General features: G+C 37.2%; 1 protein-coding gene across 2 annotated transcripts in view; it reads left to right on the top strand.

Annotated features, from left to right (window-relative positions):
* The first annotated feature begins 4,366 nt into the window (after positions 1-4,366).
* The window catches only part of prkd1 (protein kinase D1), a 35,769-nt gene continuing 15,221 nt past the window's right edge, over positions 4,367-24,914 (top strand). For both annotated transcript variants that reach the window (XM_052580778.1, XM_052580777.1), the window contains exons 1-2: positions 4,367-5,053; positions 21,479-21,617. In XM_052580778.1, coding sequence (XP_052436738.1) covers positions 4,889-5,053; positions 21,479-21,617 — 304 coding nt within the window. In that variant the 5' untranslated portion in view covers positions 4,367-4,888. The remainder of the gene's footprint in view (positions 5,054-21,478; positions 21,618-24,914) is intronic.

Genomic DNA, 24,914 nt, shown 5'->3' with positions numbered 1-24,914 from the left:
AATCTCAATCAAACTACCCCCCCACCACCCGCCCCGAAAAAACAAAACAAAACCATAATAGTTTATCATAGGAGATAAACCTTTTGCATTACCCGTCATGACCAACATGAACAGCATTAATAAATAGTACAAAGTTTCACTGGAAAGCAGGGAACCAATTGCAAATAATTTGAATTGTAAGTTTTGTTATCTCTGAAGATGTCTGCAGCAAAGATAATGAATGGTAACAAAAGGTCAGTGAATGACGGACTGAATGAGATTGAGCATGCAGAAAGGGGAACAGTGGCTGAAGAGGACCACAAAAGATTGATGAGTGGCTCTTGTCAAACAATGGTTTCATATCAGACATGCTTATTTTCCTTTGATGCATCCACTTTAACCCTTTGATTGCCATAACGAGTTTATTTCAGATCTGTGTGCACCCTATATTTGACGAGTGGTGATTTTATATTGTATGTTATAGAGATAAACAGCTGATTCTTAGCATTGAATAAAGAAAAAAGCGTTTTATCCACTGTTTTTAAAACGAAACAGATGTTTATGTTTAAGCATGGCCTGACATGACCTAAAGAAATTTCCAAATGATAAATGCATATAACCATATGATAATATTATTGTTATATTTGGATCACGATATAAGACCACTGAAAGGTATCCACTATATAATACCATTCTACATTCAGTGTATAATTATTCAGAATATATTAGTATATTTTTCTCACTTGGTCCTTAAACTTTGAATTTGTTTTCTTAATTTGATGTCACATGGACTATTTTATCAATGTCCTTACTACCATTCTTGGCCTTGAACGTGGTGGTTACATTGCTGTCTATGCAGGGTCAGAAAGCTCTCGGATTTCATCTAAAATATCTTAATTTGTGTTATGATAACAAACAAAGGTTTGCGGATTTGGAAAGACATGAGATTGAGTAATTAATAACAGAATTTATATTTGTAAGTGAACTATCCCTATAAGTTTTGTAAGAATAATATGAGATATTATGTATTGTGAAAAGCTCTATAAAATAATATTATTACTATTTCGTTTTCATTTATTTTTATTTCAGTTATAATGATATCCAAATATTGTAGTACTCTGGAGTTTGGATTTCCTTGTAAGCACTAATTGATAATATTTTCTTTCTTTCTATAAGGAAAATATACATTTACTGGAAAATGAACTCTTATTTATAGAGTTGGATTGAGTGAAATGCATCTTCTACCACACCACAGCACAACCTCCACTGCCCCAAGATGCCACACCTGACACCAACCGTATCAGCCAAAACCTCCATGTCACAAAAAGGCTTGATGGAGCAGTCACTCCACTCTCCATAATTATAAATATAGACATTTTCCCTGTCAGTCAGATCAGCACTGAGGATGTAATGGGCGTTGAGTTAATTGCTGAGTGAGCCACAGCAAGAGAAAGAGAGAGAGAGAGAGAGAGAGCGAATAGGGTACTAAACTGAAAACTGTCATTTCTGCCAAGCCCCTAATCATTTATTCTCCATTTTCGACCATGTTACTAAAACTCTTTGCCACTTATTACATAAATTGCAATTAGAAGTCATCATGACATGCTGCTGGGGGTCCTGACCTGTAATGGCTCCTAACACAGAGAAACCTTATTATCTGTCAAGAGGTGCTTTGGCATATGCCAGCGTTTTCTCGCTCTTTTTGTGTGACATGCTCCGATAATCTTTTGACTTCCTGTCTCCTGTAATTTAGACTTATTTAAGGAAGATTATTTTACAGGCTTATGAGTGGAATAATTTTAGTTCCTTTTGTCAAATGAGAAATTGCGTGTCATGAAGAGTTGTTGAGTCAAATAAGAATTGATGCGCATGGAAAGGTTAGCCACCTGGAACTGAAGCAGCATGCGAGATGTTTGCGCCACCTTAAAAAAAAATGCTGTGCCATGATCTATCGTTCAGTATTATTTCACTTAATCAACCAAATATGTTTAAAGTGAAAGAAAAACATGCAGTAATGAAGAACAATGAGTTATTTAAATCTGATTTACAAAAAAAAAAGTCATTCCAAACCTTTATGATTTTCTTTGTTCTCTGGAACACAAAAGCAGATCATTTGAAAATGTCTGTTTTTGGTCCATATAATGAAAGTTAATGGGGTTCAGTGTTGTTTTGGACCTGACTGATTTTCACTGCATGGACAAAACAGTCTTATAGGTTTAGAATGACATGAGGGTGGGCGAGTCAACGATGACAGAATTTTCTATTTTGGTTCCACTATCCCTTTAATTACATATAATAAATTACTCTAAAGGTTAGTGTTCAGGTAGTTATTTTAAAAAAGGACATATTATTAAAGAATAATTAATGATCGCAAATGGATTGTGATGAATCTGCCAGCCTGTGAGACAGCACAGCTGACTTGAGAAATTTGTTCACAGTGTACTGTATTACGCATTCAAAACATTATATCTTAAGAGAAAAAAAAATCCTAATGACTTTTGTAGTCATTCATTTGGTTTTCATAAAAAAACTACTTTTGACAGGCAGCCAGCAATATAGCTACAAATAACACTTTCTGTTGTGAAAGAAACAGACTGTAACAAATGTTGCCACAATCAACACATCATTTGTTTGGGGAAATTTGTCTGCTCTCTGACAAAGCGGTAAGCCTGTGTGGGTCTAATTTGACCTAAAACAAGCAGTCCTATTAGTGATCTCTCTAATTGAATGGAGTGATATTGGTGGCCTGCTGTATGGTACTACAGCAGTGATGAACACACAGTTGCTCTGTGCGTGGGAGGCGAGCATCAGCTGGCCTCTCTCCTAGCAACTACAAATCCTTGAGCCCTTCTGTTTACAAAATGCCGGCACACACGGAGGAGCCTGGTCAAAGTTATCTGCATCCTAATGTGTAAGTTTGGATTTAAATAAAAGGCATTTAATGAACCACTCAACTCAGTCTGAGAAAAAAGCTACAACTGGTGTGCCCTTGTCATGAACACTGGGCTGCACTAGGGTAAACACTATATATATATATATATATATATATATATATATATATATATATATATATATATATATATATATATATATATATATATATATATATACATTATACACACACACACACACACACACACATATATAAGTGTAACCCTGGACCACAAAACCAGTCATAAGTAGCACAGGTATATATTGTAGCAATAGCTAACAATACATTCTATGGTTCAAAACTATAGATTTTTCATTCATGCCAAAAATCCTTAGGATAATAAGAAAGATAATGTTCCATGAAGATATTTTGTACATATCCTACAGTAAATATATCAAAACTTAATTTTGATTAGTAATATGCATTGCTAAGAACTTCATTTAAACAACTTTAAAGGTGATTTTTTTTCAATATTTAGATTTTTTTTGGAACCTCAGATTCCAGATTTTCAAATAGTTTTATCTTAGCCACATAATGCCCTATCCTAACAAACCATACATTAATGGAAAGCGTATTTATTTAGCTTTCTGATGTATAAATCTCAATTTCAGATATTCAACCCTTATGACTGGTTTTTTGATCCAGAGTAAAACATATATAGTATTGTAAAAAGTTTGGAATCAATTCCCTTATGCTCATCAAAGGTGCATTTATGTATTTATATGCTCAGAAACAGAGTAAAAACACTTATATTGTGAAATACTACTAAAATTTTAAATAACTGTTTTCTATTGTAATATGTTTAAAAATGCAGTTTATCACTGTAAAGGCAAACTGAATTTCCAGCAGCCATTACTCCAGTCTTCAGTGTCACATGATCCTTCAGAAATCATTTAAATACCGATTTGGTGCTCAAGAAACATTTATAATAACTGTCAATGTTGAATATAATTATGCTGTTTAATATTTCTGAAAAACCTCTCAGATGTTTGGGGTATGGGGTGTGTGTGGTTAAATAGAAACGGGTGCTTTTATTCAGCAAAAATGCATTAAATTAGTCAAAAGTGACAGTAAAACATTTATAACATAATGTAAATATCTACATGCATACATATTTTAAATATTATAAATATTAAGGAGAAAAAAATCGATAATTAAAAGAACCATTATTAGTCTAATAACACCAATAATAACTGAGCAGCAAATCAGAATAATTTAGAATTTGCGAGGAATCATTTTATTTTATTATTTTTGGTCTGGACTAAAACGTCCCATAAACTTACATTATTGACAGAGGTCCCTCAAGTTGAACGTGGGCAGGTAAACAACAACATCCTAGTAACCCCCTAGCAACCAAACAGCAACATTCTTAGAAAAAAAAAGAAAGAAAAATAAATCGTACAAATCTAGTTGATTTAAACTACAATCGAACGTGGCATTAGACACATCCGTTATGTTCTAAAAACTTCACATTCGAAGGATGCTCTATATGGCTTTGCGGAAGCACTTTGCCCGTGACTATGGTTACCATGGCAATTTTTTTGTCAGGCTACCGACTCTACTCTATATTACCTGTAAACTATTTTTTGTTAAATCTATGTTTCAGAGTGTCAAGAATGAATCCACAGCACAGAAACTTTGACTTTCAGATCCCCGTTCGCCATTGCTGCAGCATCTGAGCCTCCGTGATGAAGGAAGCAGCCAGGAGGCGGTGTCTGATCAGAGCCCAACATTAAACATATCTGACGTCTATATCTCCATCATCATCATCATCGCCTCTCAATGTCCAAATAACTCTTTGCATTTCCGTGCCAGCGTTTTTGCTTGAAATTCGCCTTTTTCGTCTGTTTACCCTCTGAACGATTTGAGGGATCTGAAGTTTTGCCTCAGTTTGCGCAACCGGTGTGTGAACTCGATCCAACAGCCCGATCTGATCGCTGTCCAGGCGTGCTTGTGTGTTGACACCAGGGGATTCATATGAGCGTGCCTCCGGTGATCCGGCCGCCGAGCCCCCTCCCGGGGTCGCAAGGCATTTCCTTCCAAATCCAGATCGGTTTGAGTCGGGAACCCGTGCTGCTGGACTCCGGCGAGTTCAGCCTGGCGCAGGTCCGAGAGATGGCATGCTCCATCGTGGACCAGAAGGTAACACTTTCCATATGCCTCATGTCTCATTCATTGCCGTTCACGTAAAAATCCCATATTTAATCCTAGTAAATAATCAAAGTATTGACTGGAGTCCGGAGTTTGGAAATAACTTTTACTTTTTAGACTGCTTACACATTTGGTGCTCAGAAACACAGAATTGTGAGTTTGCAGGAACTTGAAAGCTTTGTTTATATATTGGCTCTGTGTTTTAAGGCAGCATTTGTTCTAATGGATTATGTCCTTGAATGTTTAGCCTATTAATTTGTGTTAAGCTGAACATGGGCTACAGGCTTACAAACGAGCATTAAACTTTCAAAAGATGAAAATAAGATGAAGAAAATAATAGAAGATGGCGGTTAAAATGAGTCATACTGTTAGTTTACTCTATGAACTGTAGCAACAGAAACACACTGGATGTGTAGCATCATTAAGTGTTCTGCATTGCATTTTCCATTGACAGCGATGACGACATGGTGACGATGAGCACTTATTGAACTGTGTTGGGCTTCTGCTAACACACAGCAGAGAGTACTGCAGGCCTGTCTCTTCTACTGTATTGCATTCTTTCAAAACTGTTATTATGGCCAGAGGTTTTATGCTTTGTTTGATGATGTTTGGGATATCCTACTGTACAAGTTTATGTTACACTGAGTCAACATCAAGGCAAGAGTGACTTTGGCTCACCTGATGAAACAGTTGTATAAGCTATCCTTGAACTTATTTAAACCATGCATTTTCAAGAACGACGTAAGAACTGTTAAATAATCAGATTAAATGGATACAAATTGCTGATCAAAAACACTGTATCTGCATTGTTGCTCTGGAGTTTTCAGTTTTAACCAACTTTCTGTTGGCAGAATCTACCAGTTGTGATGTACTGAAGCAAACTGAATTTTAACCCGAAATGGAGCTCCTATAGTAAAGTAAAAATGTAGGCCAAAAACCTTTTACCTGCCCTCATATTTCTCCAAATCCAGATGGAAATGGTTCTTTAGCAACACTCTTTGTACTTTTCCATACTTTTCTCCCCTAAAGTTCTGAATTATTGGTCAAACATGATACACAAGAACTCAAATGAAGTTTCTGTGCCAAGTTTCCAGATGTCACAAAGAAGTTCTATTGTGTATCTCAAAGTTATTGGGTTGGAACAAAGGTTATCAGTGAATAATGTTATATTTCAGTTTTTCCTCACAAAAAAAAAAAAAAAAAAAAAAAACCTACTGTGTGGGTTTAGAAGACTTGAAAGATATTGAACATAGACTGAAGTCATAGACTATTTGAAGCTTAAAAATTGCTTACTGTATGTAAATTATAAATAACTGATAAATAATGTTAATGTTGTTCATTCTGATAAATATAGTTAATGGCTTTTAGTTAATTTATTTTATTTTTTTATGTAACTTTGTTGTGTTTGGAATGACATGAAAGTGAAAGCCACATTTGACAACCTTTATGCAGTAAAAGAGCATGTGAACTCACAAGTACTCACAAGTAACACAGTTGTAACACAGCAGTCAGACTGTCACCACAACCTAAAAGGTGCATACGATGACATCTGCACAGTTATTAATATCTTTTGCAAGTTGCATATTCTGTTTTGTAAGCACCTGTGCTGTGACACATCACCAGAATGATGCTAGCTCCATAAATATTTCTCATTGCGCGCGTCTTACAAAGTTTGTGACGAGACAGGAGGTGTTGACAACAACATAATTCCCCACCATTATCAAACATTGTTTTCTTCCCAAAATCTCATTCCCTCCCTTGAGGCTTCCTAGTATATTCTGCGACATGAAGTGCAGAGGTTGCAGTCTGTAGTGTTTTAAGACATACAGGTGTTAAAATACAGAGCAGTATTTTGATAAGCATAACAAAAACAAGCATCATGTGACACTTAACAAGAAACACCTTTTTTTTAAGGCCTGACATTGTCAGTATGTGTTTTGGAAAATAGAAGTACTTGTTTAAATATATTTAGAAGACAAAATGCAAATGAGAACAACAGATCTGCAACCTGAGCTCCTTCAACGCCTTGTACATACATTCTCAAACGGGGAGGCTCTCTTGAGCATAAGCACTCAGAGCATTTAACACTTTAAATAGTTGGATGTGAGATGTTGTATAAGTGTGTATGAGGTGAAGGTGGCATTGTTGTGCAGTCTTAAACAATTCTGTGCTCACATTGTTTAGTTGTACTGTATGTGTTCGCAGGATGGAGGGAGTAAGCTTAGTTTTGTATGTCTACCCACAATACTGTGCTGTTGCATGGGTGTTCATATAATGGAAAACAACATGTAGCTCAGACATAAATGCAATCTGACAACCCATAGCTGTCACTTTGAGTCACACTTCATTTCCTTCTCTTTTCTTTTATTGTTACATATAGGGTCTGATGTGTGACAACATATGTGTGACAACAAATGAATGTAATCCTAACAATAGAACTGTTCAGTTTCTTCATACGTTAATTCCCTGTCATACTACAGGCAGAATTCATCTTTAAAGGAGTAGTGACAATAAAAACTTTGCCTTCGTTTACTCCATCCTCATCTTGTTCCAAACGGGCATGGTTTTCTCTCTTCCGTGGAACACAAAAGCAGACATTTTAATAATGCACTTAAGGGTATTTTCCACGCATTTACAATGAATGAGGATTTTAGCTTTCAAATGCCTAAAATCTAAAAGTAGTCAATGCAACTTGTGATGTACTCCATAGTTTCAGATGGCTTCAGTTAGAACTTGACTCACAAAAAGGTTAGATTGGTTTTGTAAAATAGATCAAATGATTAATCAAAAAGATCTTAATCAAAAGAATGATTCATTTACAAATTGGACATGATTTCTGCTTACTTTAGTTATTGCCATCAACTAGTTCCATGAAAAACTCCAATCTTTCCATTGCACCAAATGTTCTTTGCAGTGGAAAAAGGTTCTGTGGATAAAAAAAGAAAGAAAAAAAAGAAAATAAGAGAATAAGAAAACTGCGTTTTTTTAATAGCTCATGTGAATATTACAATTTTCAGTAAATAGTGACTTCAATTTTGTCAGTGTTAAAGGGTTAGTTCACCCAAAAACCCAAATTATGTAATTATTAACTCACCCTCATGTCGTTCCAAACCCGTGAGACCTCCATTCATCTTCGGAACACAGTTTAAGATATTTTAGATTTAGTCCGAGAGCTCTCAGTCCCTCCATTGAAACTGTGTACGGTATACTACTGTCCATGTCCAGAAAGGTAATAAAAACATAATCAAAGTAGTCCATGTGACATCAGAGGGTCAGTTAGAATTTTTTGAAGCATCAAAAAAACTACGACTTTATTCATCACTGTCTACTCTTCCATGTCTGTTGTGAGAGGGTTCAAAACACAGCAGCTTGTTGCTTGTTGTCCGGTTCGCGAATGTGTCATTCGATGTAACCAGATCTTTTTGAACTAGTTCACCAAATCGAACTGAATCGTTTTAAACGGTTCGCATCTCAAATACGCATTAATCCACAAATGACTTAAGCTGTTAACTTTTTTAATGTGGCTGACACTCCCTCTTAGTTAAAACAAACCAATATCCCTGAATGCATGCACTCAAACAGTACACTGACTGAATTGCTGTGAAGAGAGAACTGAAGATGAACACCGAGCCGAGCCAGATAACGAACAAAAGATTGATTCAATCTCGAGTCAAGAACCGTTTCTGTGAACAGAGGAGCTGATGATTCTGCGCATGTGTTGTGTGATTCAGCGTGAAGCAGACTGACACACAGAGCATTTTAACCGAACTGGTTCTTTTGGTGATTGACTCTGAACTGATTCTGTGCTAATGTTATGAACGCAGGTAAACCGAAGGCTTGAATCAAGAGCAATCATTGCCAATTATGCCATTATGTCGAGCGCAAAAGAACCGGTGAACCGTTTTTTTCAACCGGTTTATTGAATCGAACTGTCCAAAAGAACTACTGGTGATCTGAAAACCGATGTGACCGGTTCTTGACTCGTGAACGGGTCTGAGAGCTCTCGGACTAAATCTAAAATATCTTAAACTGTGTTCTGAAGATAAACGGAGGTCTCATGGGTTTGGGACGACATGACGCTCTCAACCCTTATTAATGACATAATTTAGATTTTTGGGTGAACTATCCCTTTAAAGTTTATGGCCATTTTTTGGTAAATTTTATTATACTGAATTACAACAGGATATAAAAAATGTTTTATACAGAAATAAAGTAATAACATCATAATAAAATAATAACAGAAGCTTCATTTTAGGTGAACTGTCCCTTTAAGGACAAGATGTTCTACACATAAGCTGACCTTGGCAATCAACTTCAACTTGTTACAACTTCATTTGGCCTCTTTGCTTTGCTGCTTTGTTATGATGCAAGTTAAGATCTGAGCCAGAGAGCAGTTTAAGTACAGCAAAGGATAAAAAATGTCTCTTGAGCTTAAGTCATGAAAGGTGGAGCAAGACTGCTTGACCATGAACCAATTTAAAAGAGTGTGATAGAATTTCTGTTATAATACAGTGTGCAAAGCTTTCCAATTGGGTAATGTGGTGTTTAAAGGTTTGTCAGTGCTGAGATTTATGTAAATATAAGATTTATAGCTGAAGATGTGTCTATTTTTTCATTCTCGAAACAGAACATGATGTTTGCTCGGAAAACTTATTCTCAGCAACTGAAAGATTATAAAGGTCAGATTGAGGGGAAACATCATAAAAGAACGGAGTGAAAATGTGTATTAAAGGAATTGTTCACCTCAAAAAGGAACATTTTGTCATCATTTACACACTCTAATGTCATTCCAAACCTGTATGAGTTTCTTTCTTATCTCGAACATAAATTAAGATGTTTTGAAGAATGCTGGTAATCAAACTGTTGATGGTCCCCATTGACTTTTATAGTATTTCTTTCCCTACAGTCAATGGTCAGGTCAATGGTGACCAACAACTGTTTGGTTCTTCAAAATTCTTGAAAATATCTTCTTTTGTGTTCAACATACAGGTTTTAATATGACATAAGTGTAAGTAAATGATGAATTTTCATTTTTGAGGTGAACTATTCCTTTAAGGCATGTTGACACCAAGAACGATAACTAGGCCTTAAGGGTAACTATGATATATTTTAGTGTCCACACCAAAACACAGTCACATTCTGTTTATCAAGCAAAATGCTGTGGGTTTGTTGTCTGCCGCTTTAAAGGGGTCATTGGATGCTACATGCACTTTTACAAGCTGTTTGAACTGAAATGTGTGTGTTGGCTGTGTGTGTACAAAACCACCCTATAATGATAAAAAAACTCTACTCTACTAAAATCTTTGCCCCTTTCTCAAATCGAGCCAGTCTCAGATGTCTGTCTTTGTGGGACCCTCCCACAACAGTAGCATCTTAGCATAGACTGGACTGCCGTCTTACCTTAGTCCCGCCCTGAGTGAGCTGTCATCAGTCTGCCATTGTTTCACCGCCGGAGCAGATGTAGACAAGAAATAGCTCCTAATCAAATGAGGTGTTTTGTTGTTGGATGTAATAATAAACATAGCAGTCATCATTTACTCCCGACATCTGAGCCGCTGAAGGCACAGTGGATTACGTTTGTTTTTGAAGGGAATGCATCTCCGATCTACCTTAATGCGTTTATCTTCATTCAAATCATTTGTGGTCAAGCTTCACCTACAGAAAAAGAGTATAAGGTTTTTAAATGAATCTTTGGAAATCATCTTTCCTAATAATGTGCTGATTAGCATGTTTCATGATGAATGTGGCTAAAGTAAACAGTCTCTCTGAGAGGAGCTCGGAAGAGAGGGGCGGGATCAGCACAGCTCATTAACATTTAAAGGAAAATGCTACAAAATGGCTTGCTTTGAAAAGGTTAAAAAGCTGTTTTTTACACTTCCATTGAGAAATTTTAACCAAACTATGTTACAAACTTTTCACCAAGACCCTAATGAACCATATCAACTTGTGGAAAATGGACCATTTTCCACAAGAACCATTTTAAATGCACAGGCTCTTAAAAGCATAAGGGATTCTGATTGGCTGTTTATGTTCTTATCGTTAATCACCTAAAAAAAATCAGTCTGAAAGTGATTCCAACGATATCATTTGACTGTGATGTTATTGTTAATGTTGTGGTGTGGACTTCAAGAAAACTTTATTGTTATTGTTGTATTTTTCAATCTTTGTGTGAATGGCCTTTACACAATTATCAGTTGATTCAGAATTGCATTTTGGGAGATTTTCTATGATTACTTAGAATCATCTTTTATGAAATGACCAAGCCATTCAATTTAGAAGACAAGCACATGATATTTCTAAAAGAGATTTTGAAAATAGACTTTATATGAAATATAGGTAAAAAAACAAAACAATATTTCAATAGAATCACTCCATACATTTACCACATAAAACTAGCAACAAAGGGTAGCATTATGACCTGCAGTGAAAGAAATGAAAACTCTCTTTACCATTTCTCTTCTTTCTCACATTGACAAAAGTCCTTAGTGCTATCAAGGGGCTGCCTAATAGACTGTGAATCCATTAGTGCTCTGGATTATCAGGCTTAATTAAAGTGATAGCGCCTTTGTTTGAAGTTTGCACCTTTTTGCATTACCGCTCCTCAAAGTGTTCTTATTAATCAGCGGGGCTGCCGCACTCTTCATGCTAAGCGCTAACCGATCCATTGCTCAGACCATAGCATAGACACGGCTGGCAGATGAGCATAGCTGATGACGGCTGTGTGGAACAGCTACTTGTGTTTGACGAGTGATTTCATATCAGCCTAATGCATCCATCATGGGTCTAAAACACAAAAAAAAAAAAAAAACCTTGTCGTGGAGCTAGGTTTATTGACGCACGTGGAGTCTCTCTGAAAGTGGGCATAAAAGACCAGTGTATTTTGCTATTCACAGTGTTGCAACAAAATATGCTTCAAAAGCTGTAGTTTTTAACGCAATTATACATTTACATTGCCTAAGACATTATATCTGAATTATCGATATTAGCTTACATGGTCATCTTCCCAGCACTGGTCTTTCTATGTGAGTCTTTCTAGTTGCTTGGCAACTGATTATGATTGCCTGTGAAGTACTTATCTGAGTGCCATTATGATGACGAGAGCCATGTGTGGTGGGGTCACGCACTCACAGACACACACACAGACACACAGACACACATACAAACACACTGGGGTGAGAGATGAGAGCTGCACATACCCCATTGTTGAGCAGCTGTTCTGGAGAGTATTCAAAGAGCTTTCATTACCATGAGATACATGATGATGTGCATGCGTACACGCGTGCGCTTACGTCTGTTTTTGAGAACCGTGGCTTCATAGCATCCCATTCATCTTGATTTTTCAACAATGTGTTGCGGCACTGCAAAGCACCCTTTGGTCTTTCAGCCAATCAGGTGGTTGAATGGATTCTTGGTGTTGTATATGGTACACCGAGGCTCTGGCAAAATTGTCTTCAAATGTGTTTCTATTAGGTGCACCCACATGGAGCTCAGGGCTTCACTTTTGCTCTTTCATTTAATAGCATTATTCAGATATGGACACTCATGAGTGCCAACATGGAAATACAACGGAGAGTTAACAAAGAAACTTGTTAATTGCTTTCAGTAATGAAGTAAACACTGCATATTGCAGTAATTGAAATGACTAAAAATATGTAGTGTTTGTCTCAGTGTCAATGCAGTTTACTGGGAGGTTACATCATTTTCATGGGTGTTCATGCAGGGTTTGGAAAACACAATTATCTCTTCAGGAGAACCAAGCACAAACACAGTCATGTAGTGTTTTTTTTTTAGCCTGTTCATCCAGTTACTGAAAAGAATCCCTATAACAAAGTATACGTGAGTCACTTCGAGTTGAACCTTAAAGCATCACCATGAAGATTACAGATCAAGTGTCTGATTTATTTAAGCATTTAGCACTTTTTGTTTGTTTTACTGATATATGTATGTAAGGGGTGAAATATCCTTTGACATTTTTTGGGTCAGCAATGTGAATAATTGATCAGAAGTGGCAGTGAAGACAATTAGAATGTTGCAAAATTTAATTCTAAATAAATGCTGTTCTTTTTAACTTTCTATTCATTGTTGAATCCTGAAAAACGTATTACATGCTCGACAAAAATCTTTAGCAACACAGCTGTTTTTTTTTCTTGTTTTTTTTTTTTCTCATTTCAGTGTATTAGACTGATTATGCTAATTCAGCTTTCTAGGAATATTTTTGATCACATAAATTAATACTTACACCTTTAATATACTTACCCTTTTTTAAACTATATTTACCTGTATACTCATTCAGAGTGGAAAATATGTTATTACCTGTAATTGATGGGTACACCACATTTTCTTTATTGTGCACATCCTTATTGACCCTTTTAATAAAACATGCTTTTGCAACAAGGCAAAAAAAGTCACTCTTAATCTAATCAAGATTTTAAATGTTGTTAATTTCATATTTAAGCAGTACAGTGATTGGAGAAGCACACAAAAGCTTGGCTTACATATTGTTTCATGATTGTTGCACCTCATGCTGTGTGAGGTAGTCTAGTTCACCCTATCATAGGCAAAATATCAAAATTATGAAGTCAATTTAGAGGTGCACCACCCGCTAAGCCTGTCATGTTATTTTAATGATCTGCTGTAGCACCTCAAAGCCCAACAGAACTTGCGCTGTCTCCAGCCGAGTGCACTTTGCCAAGGGTTAGTTAGTGGGCATGTCGGCACCGAGGAAGAGAGCTGTAAAATACTCTCTAATAAAGTGTGAACATACAGCTATTAAGGTGACAATGAGAAATCTTAGCAGTCCTAAAAGAGAGCTGTAATTAGATACAGTGTGCAGTCTCATCTTATAGTGTCGCTCATCCAGATGATTCTCCACAGGATTAAGCACATATAAATGTACAGTATATGAGTGAGATCTTAATGTTGTGCTTTGAACTGAGACATTCTACTATTCTACCATTTACCATCTCAATGATAAGCTTATTTTTTATTTTTTAAATTGGTATAATAAACTGCTCCTTTTTGGCCTATGCAAACTCTAGTCATTAGAAATCGTCAGTATACATAAGGGCTAGTTCAGGCCCCAAAAAAGGAAATTCGGTCATCATTTATTCACCCTCATGTTGTTCCAATCCTATATGATCTCTTTGGAACATAAGATATTTTGAAAGACATTTTGTCCATACTGTGAAGTCAATGGACTCTAAGGCTATGTCCACATGAAGCCAGAGCTTTCCCTATTAAACCTTTTTTTATTGTCCTTGTCTCAAGAAATATATGCATCCACACGAAACCACAAAACCGACACAAAATGATGTAGTATACATGCCAGAACACCATGTGGCACTGTAATTCTGCCACAGAGTTACACTAAAAATGGAGAAGAAGGACTTGGACTATGCGCATAAACCGTGGTATACAAACAAACATGGAACAATACATTTATTAATCTGTGTTAATGTTAGTTAATAAAAAGGCAATCGTTCAGTGTTTGTTACGTGATGTTGCAGTGTCTGAGTAGGGGCGAGACGTGGGCTGATGATGTCATTGTTTCAGAAAATATGCGGATTCGCTGTCCACACGAAAACGCAAAGGCAGTGTTTTCAAATTTGTCAACTCTGGGACCCGGTTTCAAAAAATATCAGTTTCACTCTCCCAAAACAAAATTTAGAAAATGCAAAGTATACAGCAAAACACGTCTCTGTGTGGACAAGGTCAAAATCTTTTATTGTGTGCACAAATGATGACAGAAATTTCATTTTTGGGTGAGCTACCTCAAACTTGATATTATAGATATTAATATGATATGACATGAACCTTGTCTATGAAATCTTTATGCAGCAGCAATGTCTTTTGCAGAACACACGGATGGTTGTTTCCTTGTGTGTGTGTGTGTGTGTGTAGGGTGTATAAATAGAGGAGCAGTGCTCCAGTAGTATTGATCAGTGGTTGTTACAGCACAGCCAGCAGCTACTAACCTGCAGACTACACATGGCTCGGGCAGACTGATTGACCGATGGTGGTTAGGGTTCATGCAGTCTTGTCTCTCTCTGAAGTCTAGTATGTTTGGTTTTCTGGTATATGTTCAAAGCCTTGTACTTTGCTGCTCTCTGTCGAATATGATACATTTCCACTCTCAGAGGTTTTGGACTGTGACATGTTTTATACAGGAACTGCTCTTATGTTGAGTACATGGATTATTGGATTGATTCAGTTTGTGCAAACCCTCTGTTAAATGCTTATTTTCCATTTTCCAAAGCCACAATGTATTTTAGTAATCACCAAAACTGGTTACCAGCATATTATCTTTGTGTTGCGCATAACAAAGAAAGTCATACATAGCAATGACATGAGCATCAGTAAAATGAATTTTCATATTTGAGTGAATACAATCAATCTCTTTAAATTTAGCATGTATGATATATGTACTATAAGAGCTGTGTCATAACAAAGAATCTGTAGAATTGAGCATTTTGATTTTAAAAGAATTCAGCCATTCCTTTAACACCACACATTTTTGCACTGTCCTCTATCAGTAACATCATTCTTAAATATTAGACACAAGTTGTAAGCCACATTTTTAAAACATGTTTTGGAAAGCATAATATTGCAAATTATATTTCTCAGTGCAAAGCGTTCTCCCTTCTGGCACGTTCATACAGTTTCTCACAGCAAACTTCACTGCCAAAGTTACAACAGTGTTAAGTTCATTACACTCAACCCAACCACTCTGAATTTACTTATGGTAACTAATGAAATAAATCAAGCTGAAACTCGGAGAGCTCCTCTGGACGTGCCAGAAATTACTGTGACGAGTCAAATGGATGAAAACAATAATGATTTAATAATTTTTACAGTGAATAAGAAAATGTTTCATGGTATTGCCTCTGTTTAACATCTATATAGTTATGCCAAATATGAGAGCATTTGAGCCAAAACAATGTGGTGTTACATTTGACTCGCTCATGTTTTTGCTTGCAATGGCTCATAGCACTACAAAGAAACAAACAACCACACTGCTCTGCTGACTTCAGTACAGTGTGAACAGCTATTTGTCTTCTGCTCATAGCCTCTTGCTTATTTATCATCCTCAAAACTGATTTACAAGACACCGGTCTGTGCGTCACTGGTGTCTGTTCTTCTACTGGCATGGATTTCCTAGCCTAATATAGTTAGACATCTTCGCATATGCGCTGCTGTTGTCAATGTCATCTTTGTTGCTGATAGCTCACATCTTTAGTCTGCAATCCTCACTGAGATTTATACTTGTTTTGAAGTGAAGTGTCACACAAACCGCCCAGATTTTATATCAAGTTGATATTTTTATGTTGTGTTCCTTCACTACCTATAAGACAGCCATGATAGAACATGTGTGACACATACAGTATGTCACAGGGCCGCCCTTATACATGACAGTATTTGGTGTAGCCTTACATATACACTGCAATTGGCAAAATGTGACTTGCATTTAAATACCAATCATACAGCAGTCATTTTCTAGCTAGGGTGGGGAAAATAACTAATTAACCAATGCAATCACAGAGAGGGGGAGCTTTTTCACTGATGACTTGACACTGAAGGAACTAGTGTGGACCTCATCTAAAGTATTTAAATACAGCTTCACCAAGCAGAACTTCATTTAGACACGTACTAGATAAGAACATCCTGATCAACAAAACATTCAAAAGTTCAAGATGCACTGAATCCGAGGAAATTGCATTTGATGTGTGCATGGTCTTATAAAGGAAAATAAAGTATCCGCTGCTTATGTAGGATTTATTTTAGGATAAAATATGATTTTTATTTACTAGCCTGTTATTCAGTTCATTATATTTATTAGAATGAACAGGTCCTGCACAGTAAATTACATTCTATTGTTCGTACCTGAGCCAACCGAGTGCCAGTCACAAAGCTGGACAAAATGAACAAAGCTTATTGGTGATTGGTGATAAAATATGTTATCATCCAATGTAATGGCGAATGGGCTTTAAAATTTACATACATAATATGTCATACATAGTAGTAAATGTCCAGCATTGTCACTTCTGCAGATGTACTCAAAAACTTTAAGTAAAAAAAAAAAGGAAGACATTTTCTGAAGTATATTCCCATTCATATTAGCATTTTTTATCACACCAGGATGACTAGGAACCAGGGCTGTGCAAATAATCGAATGATTAAGAGGATGATAAGCTATGCAATATCGCGTTCATTATCAAAGACGATACATCGCATATAATGAACGTGATATTGCGTAGCTTGTCAGTGAACTACGGTTCTGTGTATTAAATGCTGCTCCATCTGAAAGCACGTGATGGAGATGTACTAATAATCACAGAACCAGCTTTCCTGACTAGATGCGCATGGTTATTACATTCGATTATTTGCACAGCCCTACTAGGAACTTGAAATTATCCAGCCACGATATCCTCTTTTGCAGGAATATAAATATGAGGAGACACAAAGGCCAAATTCCCTTAATCATTAATCACAATATGTAAAATCAAAGAATATATTTATGATGTGCAGGCAAAGATTGCTGAACTTCACAAATTAGAAAGTGGCTGTATAAGAAAAGAACTAAAGCATTACAAATCCCAAAATTTCCACCATCAGGGCAATAATGAAGAATTTCCAATCAACAGAAAATGTTACAAATCTGCCTGGAAGAGGACATGGGTCTATTTTGTCTTAAAGTAAGACGGAGAGGATAGTTTAGGTGGCCAAACACTCTCCAAGGATCACAGCTGGAGAACTGCAAATAATAGTTGAGTCATGGGGTCAGAAAAAAAGTCTGCCATCAGCACCTACATAATCACATGTAGTTTTATGAGGGTTTCAAGAAAAATCCTCCTCGCTCATCAAAAACAAACTCCAGCAAATTCAGTTGTCAGACATGACTGGAACATCAAATGGGACAGTCTTCTATAGTCAGATTAAAAAAAAAAATCTGCATAGAAAACAAGTGGGGTGAACTGACGAAGATAAGCAACAAAAGTATTGAATGAAAGGTATGATTACTTGAGGCCGATGTGTATTAGAAAAAAAAATCCCTCCATTCTCCAATGAAAGGTTAGATTTTTGTAATCTTAATCAAAAATCAAAAGATGCATATTTATTTCCATAGCCTTCTTTGATCATATTTACCAAGGGTATGAATAATTCTGAACACAACTATACATCTTGCAACAAAGCAATAACTAGTTGGTCACTCTAATGCAATGCCTACACACTAAGGTCAGACAATGTTATATCATTACAGCAAGAAAACATGTCCATAACAAAAGGCAAAAGTGTGCAGTATTCAAAATTACCTAAATTATTACTACTTCTATTATCCTACTGTCCTATTAAGCAAATCACTGAAGTGACCCAACTGATACTAAATCACATGACACTGGCAACATGGCAGATGCAGTATGTCCATATTTCAATCACACTACACATATTTATACAATATAAAACATACTTTTAAGAGCTCATGAAAAGTAATTATTTAAATACAGTATGATTTCATAGATATAATGTGTTTTTGCATGCATGCTCGGCTAAAAGTAGTTAATATAAATGCAAAGGTTAATTGATTGCAAATCATCCAACACATCCACGTGCACATTCACCGTGATCTGAAAATGTATTTATACACGCCAAAGCTTAATTCTAATAGCAGTAATCCAATATGTATTTTATATGTAACATAATGCATGTCTCCCAATATGACAACAGGTTGATATCATTAGTTTGAGTAATTAAAGGGCTATGGTTCTTTAGGATGTCAAAGCGGTGCTGGGAGGAAGGAACGGCGGTTTAGCGTTAAGAGCAAGGCATTGAGCCTGGTACGGCGTAGGCGAGAGGGGGTTGACAGTTAGAACGGATGATTCACTCCTTACGAGCTTTCAGAGCGCTCGCAGGCTCGCTCTTTCTCTCTGCCCGTCCATCTTTTTTTTCCTCTCTCAACATACCTGCCTTTTTAGACACACACAAGTGCTCGCTCCACCTTGACAACCAGCTTCAGCAACCAGTTGTTTAAAGGGAAGACAACATCCAAATTGATGTTCTTCTTGCCGCGCTAGCCTGTCATCTATAAAACACATACAGAGAAATGGCAGAAAATGACAGTCATGAAAGACCATCAAGCAAGGGGGTCTGGGAAGCTCTCTAAGAGGCAATAACATAGAGTTATTGTCAAAGGATTCCACCGATCGGAGCCAGACATCTCCCAAGGGGTTAATGACAAGGATCGGTGTGTCTTCGGCTGTGATGGCTCAGACATGCAGCAGATATATGTGCATCCATTTGTGCCAAACAAATGAATAGTGCTCAATCAGGAAAGAGCCTTGGGTGTCCGCTGCCATGACAACCCACACTGTTACAGTGAGGCTGCTGTCATGGTGACCTCAAAAGCACACTTGCCTCTGTGTATCTTCATTGTGTAGCACTCATTAGAGCTAGACAAGAGGGGAAGGAATCTGCACAATTAAACCACGAGAAGAAAACGTGAAAACAGATACTCCGTCCTACAAGTGCTGTCAAACTGAATCTAATGCATGCCGTAATGTCGTGAGAATGCAGGAGGAGAGTCTGAGTGTAGGGCTTGAATCGAATTTCCATGCATTGGTTTGGAATGCGTGCTTGCAGTGGTATGCTGTTAAAAGGCGAGTCTAACCGCCTCAGTGAATGATATGCTAACAGCGCGTTTTGGTGCAGTGTACATCTTGTGTGGGCGTTCGGAGGTGAGCTCCTCTGCCAGGTTGCTAAACAATAATAGAGTCATCGCTGTTTTCTCCAAACCAGTGCTCTGGTTAGAAGCGAGCTTGAAACATTTGCAGCGATCAGATGCTCTTTAGAGGCTCTGACTGTAAAATGGCACATTTGGCACATTTGTGACTAAATGTGACATGGCTATTCGACTGGATTGGGAACAAGGCGAATGATTAGTGTTCAGTCTGTTAACCTGTAGACTGATAATCATCATATGCTTTCACGGTCTGTTAGCATCCAGATATCTTGGATGGAGCCGTTTTGTAATCCCGCAGTTTCTTTCTCAGCGTTAGTCACTGCTGTTCGGTGTCTCTATTTAGAAATTGGATGTTCTCCACGTTCGTTCTCTTCCTTTTCAGCGCTGTGCCATACTTTGATCTCTGTAGATGCCTCTTCAAAAATCTCATCCGAAGCGGCTTCCTGAATCTTTGTACGTTTATATGCATACAGGAATATAAGGCACATATGTGCTCTCAGCTGCATGGTTGCAAAACCAGAAAAGACTTTATGAAGTGTGAAGAGAATTTATGAATTAATGCTAGGTGTCTTTAAATTCATGGATTTTGAATTGAATTGGACACAACACAGAAAGTTGAAGAATAAGAATGGATCAAAATGAAAATTAATAAAGTTTATATATTATATTATATTATATTATATTATGTGGCATTTATATTTATATCATGTGGCATTTATATATATATATATATATATATATATATATATATATATATTTATATATTTAATACATTATTATATTTTATTCAAGAAAATATTTTTTATCATATTATAAAAAAGTTGAATATCCTTCTATTTTAATTCTACTTCCTTTAATCTCATTAAAATTTTCAATTTCAAAAGCACACACACACACACACACACAATATCTCTGTGTGTGTGTGTGTGTGTGTGTATACAATATTTTAAATAAAACATCATATATATATATATATATATATATATATATATATATATATATATATATATGTTATTTGTGTGGTATATGTCAATAGTTGATATACCAGTATATTTTGCATGTATGAACTTGAATGCAAAGTCCATATAGAAGTTGACTGTGACATCCAGAGTAGTTTTTATATGTGATATTTTTGTTTGTGGTGTAATAAAAGCCAAATAGCTTAGATGTGAGTACCCTTTGTGAATTGTGTAGGTTTGAATTGCCATTACATGCAGGCCTTCTCTGCAGTGTTGCTGCAACTCAACCCAGCAGGGATCAATAGGGAATGAGGCTAGTGAGCCATTTCCCCAGCGGTCTACACGGGTCAGTCAATATGTTGCTCTCTTCTTTTGACATTGAATTGATTGTGAGGCTGCTGTTCCTAAAACTGTTTAGGAGCAGTCAAAAAGAGAGAAAAAAGAAAAAAAGAAAAAAGGAAAAGCATTCAATGCTATAAATCATTCTTTGTCAGTCAGGTTTGTCCCATGATAATCATCATCATAATGTGCATCATAATGTGTTTTCTGAGTATTTTTAGTAGCTAAATGAAAACTTCAGGTATGAGAAATGTTGCCTGTAATTTGAATATGTGAGAAGGCAAGTAATTCATGGAAGCTAACCATCATAAAATACACCCCACCCACTCAATATAGCCTTTACTCTGTAAAAACACCTGACAGACATTATTTTTCTTCCATCAGTTTCCAGAATGTGGCTTCTATGGGATGTATGAAAAGATTCTTCTTTTCCGTCATGATCCAAACTCGGACAACATCCTACAGTTGGTGAGGTGCGCAGCTGAAATTGTGGAAGGTGACCTGGTGGAAGTCGTCCTGTCAGGTAAGTGCTGGGTTCAATAGTTCTTGCTCAGCATGTAGTCATGCCCCTAGGCGCAGATGTACATCCATCGTCTTCTCATTTGTGGCATGACACATTGTTTTATAGATCAGTTAGACAAGACACTGTGACTTTGCTGCAATACCCGCCAAAGTTTCTGCAGTCTGCCACACACCCGAGCTCGATTCCTGTGCCATTTCTGACTGTTTTTCTGTCTCTTAGTCCCTCCACTTCCCATTCTGGAAAAGTTGATGCGCATCCAAGTTTTGATGCTGCACCCGGTGTGAAAACCGGAGTTGCTTTGCTGAGGAAGCGATGGAGGTATCGCATTTGACACTGCTAAAGTGTTTCCACAAACACTTGGCAGGCCTTCCCCTCCCTTCCTCCTCCTCTCCTCCCAGTGCTATGTCAGGTAATTGAGTGAAGTCTATTCTGACGAGATAAAGCGGGCACTGACACCTCCTCTACCCCCCAGCCTCTCTACCAGGTCTGGTGTGGTTCTCTGTACATGTGCGTGTCTGTGACAGGATGAATCAGATGATTAACACACCCAGATGCACACATTCGAGCCTTTGGGAGCCTGGAGTAACACTTCTCAATGACACACTTGACAGCTGCTTTCACTGTAAAGTAACGCTGAAGAGTTTTACAACTGTCACAAAAGTAAGGTCAACGGTTATTAATTATGACACCCCCTGAGAGAACCCGTGTGACTGTCACTTTTCTCGAAGGGTACACTTTAACCGTGTACTGACGCAAAAGTAAATCAATGGCCCAGCTCATAGTTTTCGTTTACTAATGAAGTAAACGTATTATTTGACAACACTTTAAAAGCCGAAATTAATTCTTCGATAGCATTAAATCTGGTTTTGCTCACCATATGGTTTTTCAAAGCAAAAGTTATGTGCTTCGTAATTGGCCTGAGTCTTAAAAAAGGCGCAACGAGCGGGCCAATAAATACTGATCTCTGGGATTATCACTTTGACAGTATCTCCTGCGCGCAATTAAAAAGAGCAGCGTTTCATGAAAATATGACCTACGCTTTCTCTGCTGGGTCTCTACCCAGTCTGTTGAAGTCTGCTTGAAGTCTATTTTCTGCTGGATAAATTTAGAGTAACCACGGGTTGGCTTCACTGAAGCACGCTGACAGGATGTTCGGCCTAGATCAACATAATTGCAACTGAGAAAAATGCATGAAGATACAAGCGCCATACAGAACCTGTAGGATTAATAACCGGACGTGAAAATTGATTAAGAGGTATGCATATTACCTTTACTCTCTCGGAGAGGAATCGCAGGCCAGAGTGTGTCAGGCCAGAAAACTTCTCATTTCCACCGGCAGCGAAGAAAAAAATGACGAGAGAAGCAAGTATTTGCATTAAGTCAACTCAGGATGCCTTTTCAGCATCATACTCATTTCCCTGAAGCATTTAATGACAGTTTACAGGTAGTTCAACTTGCAAACATATCTTGGCCTTTAAACAAAAGGCAAAACAATAATTTGAATGAATTGAGGTAATTTAGCTGCAGAATGGCTAATCAGAATGTATTCTACTTGAGCGTACTAGGGGAAGCCATGTTGGAGAGGAGGCAACATGCGCGCGTTGAGGCAGGCAGTTCTCCCGCTGCGCTCGCCACTCAGCAGCTATTGGTCCTGTCAACATGCAGCCAACAAGAGCCAATCAAAACACTCCAACCACCCCAAAAGCTTCCCTTTCATAGTACAATTTGCAAATATAAATAAAGCTGGGTTTGTTTGGAAGAGTTTGGATGGCAATTAAAATTCGTCGTATCACAGGAATTCTTTCTGTTCTGTAAGATCTTGCTGTGCTGCATGGAGTATTATTTTTAGAGGTCATGCTTCGAAGTGAAATATGTGGTACAGAGATGTCATGCAGCTCTTAATCGGCTTCTTTGTTGTATTTTAAGGCTCTCGAACACTCACAATGAGTGCTTAATTAATTAGTGCTTGACCACAGGCCCCTCTGAAGGGACCACCGTCTCTAGCCCATTAACCCTGACAAACACACGGTCTGCCCATCTGATCAGAATTAGGCAAGGCCAGAGAGCCTGCTGCCCAGGCCTTGTGGCAGTTCTGTGGAGATGGGAAAAGAGTGCCAGACTGGCCATTGATAGATTGGATTTGGCCCACCCTCTCATCCATCTGTACCCCAAAGATACACATGCCTTGTGGGAGCTCGAAAGAGGACGGTTCATAAAAGAAAGACATAATTCCCTTTGCAACATTTGTTTGCCTTTTTAATCATGACATGTTTACTCCGTGCTGCTGGGATTAAGAGCGAAGCAAATTCCCTCATGAAGTCGAAAGTCCAAATAATGCAAACATAAAATGTGGTTATTTATGCGAGTTGTTATGGGAAAACAACTTTAATTATGATTTTAAGTTGTAGATTGTAAATTAAGTGCTTGGGATGATCTATGACTCACTTCACTTGAACAAACACAGTTGCGCACAAATAACAGATGTTTCAGAGTTTAAGGTTGTCAAATCTCGATGTCTCTCATCAGGTGCATGCATGCAATCCTTTAATGAATAACCATGGCTTTACATTGATGTTTTTAGCAGATGCAGTTTTTTTTTTTTAAGAAAAAAAAACACCTCACAGATCAGATTAATTGCAAGTATCAGGACAGTTAGCTGAGAATAAAGAAAAAGATCAAATCTGAGGTAATTTGATCAATTTTAATGTTGTCACTGTGAGGTATAATTGTGGTTGATAAAGTGAAGTGAGTCATGGATCATCAAATGTTGCTGAGTTACGCAGCTAATGAGAAACGATCACATATTAAGAGACAAAAGACTCAGATTTTCAGTTTGGTTGAATGTCAGAAAGTTATTCAGTAGCTGTTCAAATAATTTGAAAGATTAAAAGCCCACATGCTGTTGGGGGTAAAGCGACATGGGTATTCTGAATAAGTATTTTACTTAAATGTGTCTCAAACCTCTCTTTCAAGCTTCTTTTTACCCTAATGATGTTTCTCCCCATAAATAATTATAATACATTTTTAATATAATATTTACTGTACTATTATTGTGCTCTAGATCACGACACATGGGTCATTCCTTTTATTCAGTAAAAAGTACACTTGTTTTGTAATTTAAGGACTCATTTCTATGAAAGTGTACAGCACTGGAATATGCTGTGGTCAAGCTGAGGCACATTATTAATTATAGCGCGATTATTTGCTTATTAGCTGGGTGCCATACAGGGTGGAAATAGAGAGCCCAAATTAGAATTGAGAATTAGCTTACATGAGGGTGTCAACCTAATTTAATCT

The sequence above is a fragment of the Carassius gibelio genome, chromosome B17, assembly GCF_023724105.1.
Source record: "Carassius gibelio isolate Cgi1373 ecotype wild population from Czech Republic chromosome B17, carGib1.2-hapl.c, whole genome shotgun sequence".
Taxonomy (NCBI): domain Eukaryota; kingdom Metazoa; phylum Chordata; class Actinopteri; order Cypriniformes; family Cyprinidae; genus Carassius; species Carassius gibelio.
The sequence above is the reverse complement of the archived record's forward strand: the minus strand, read 5'-3'. Positions and strand labels throughout refer to the sequence as shown.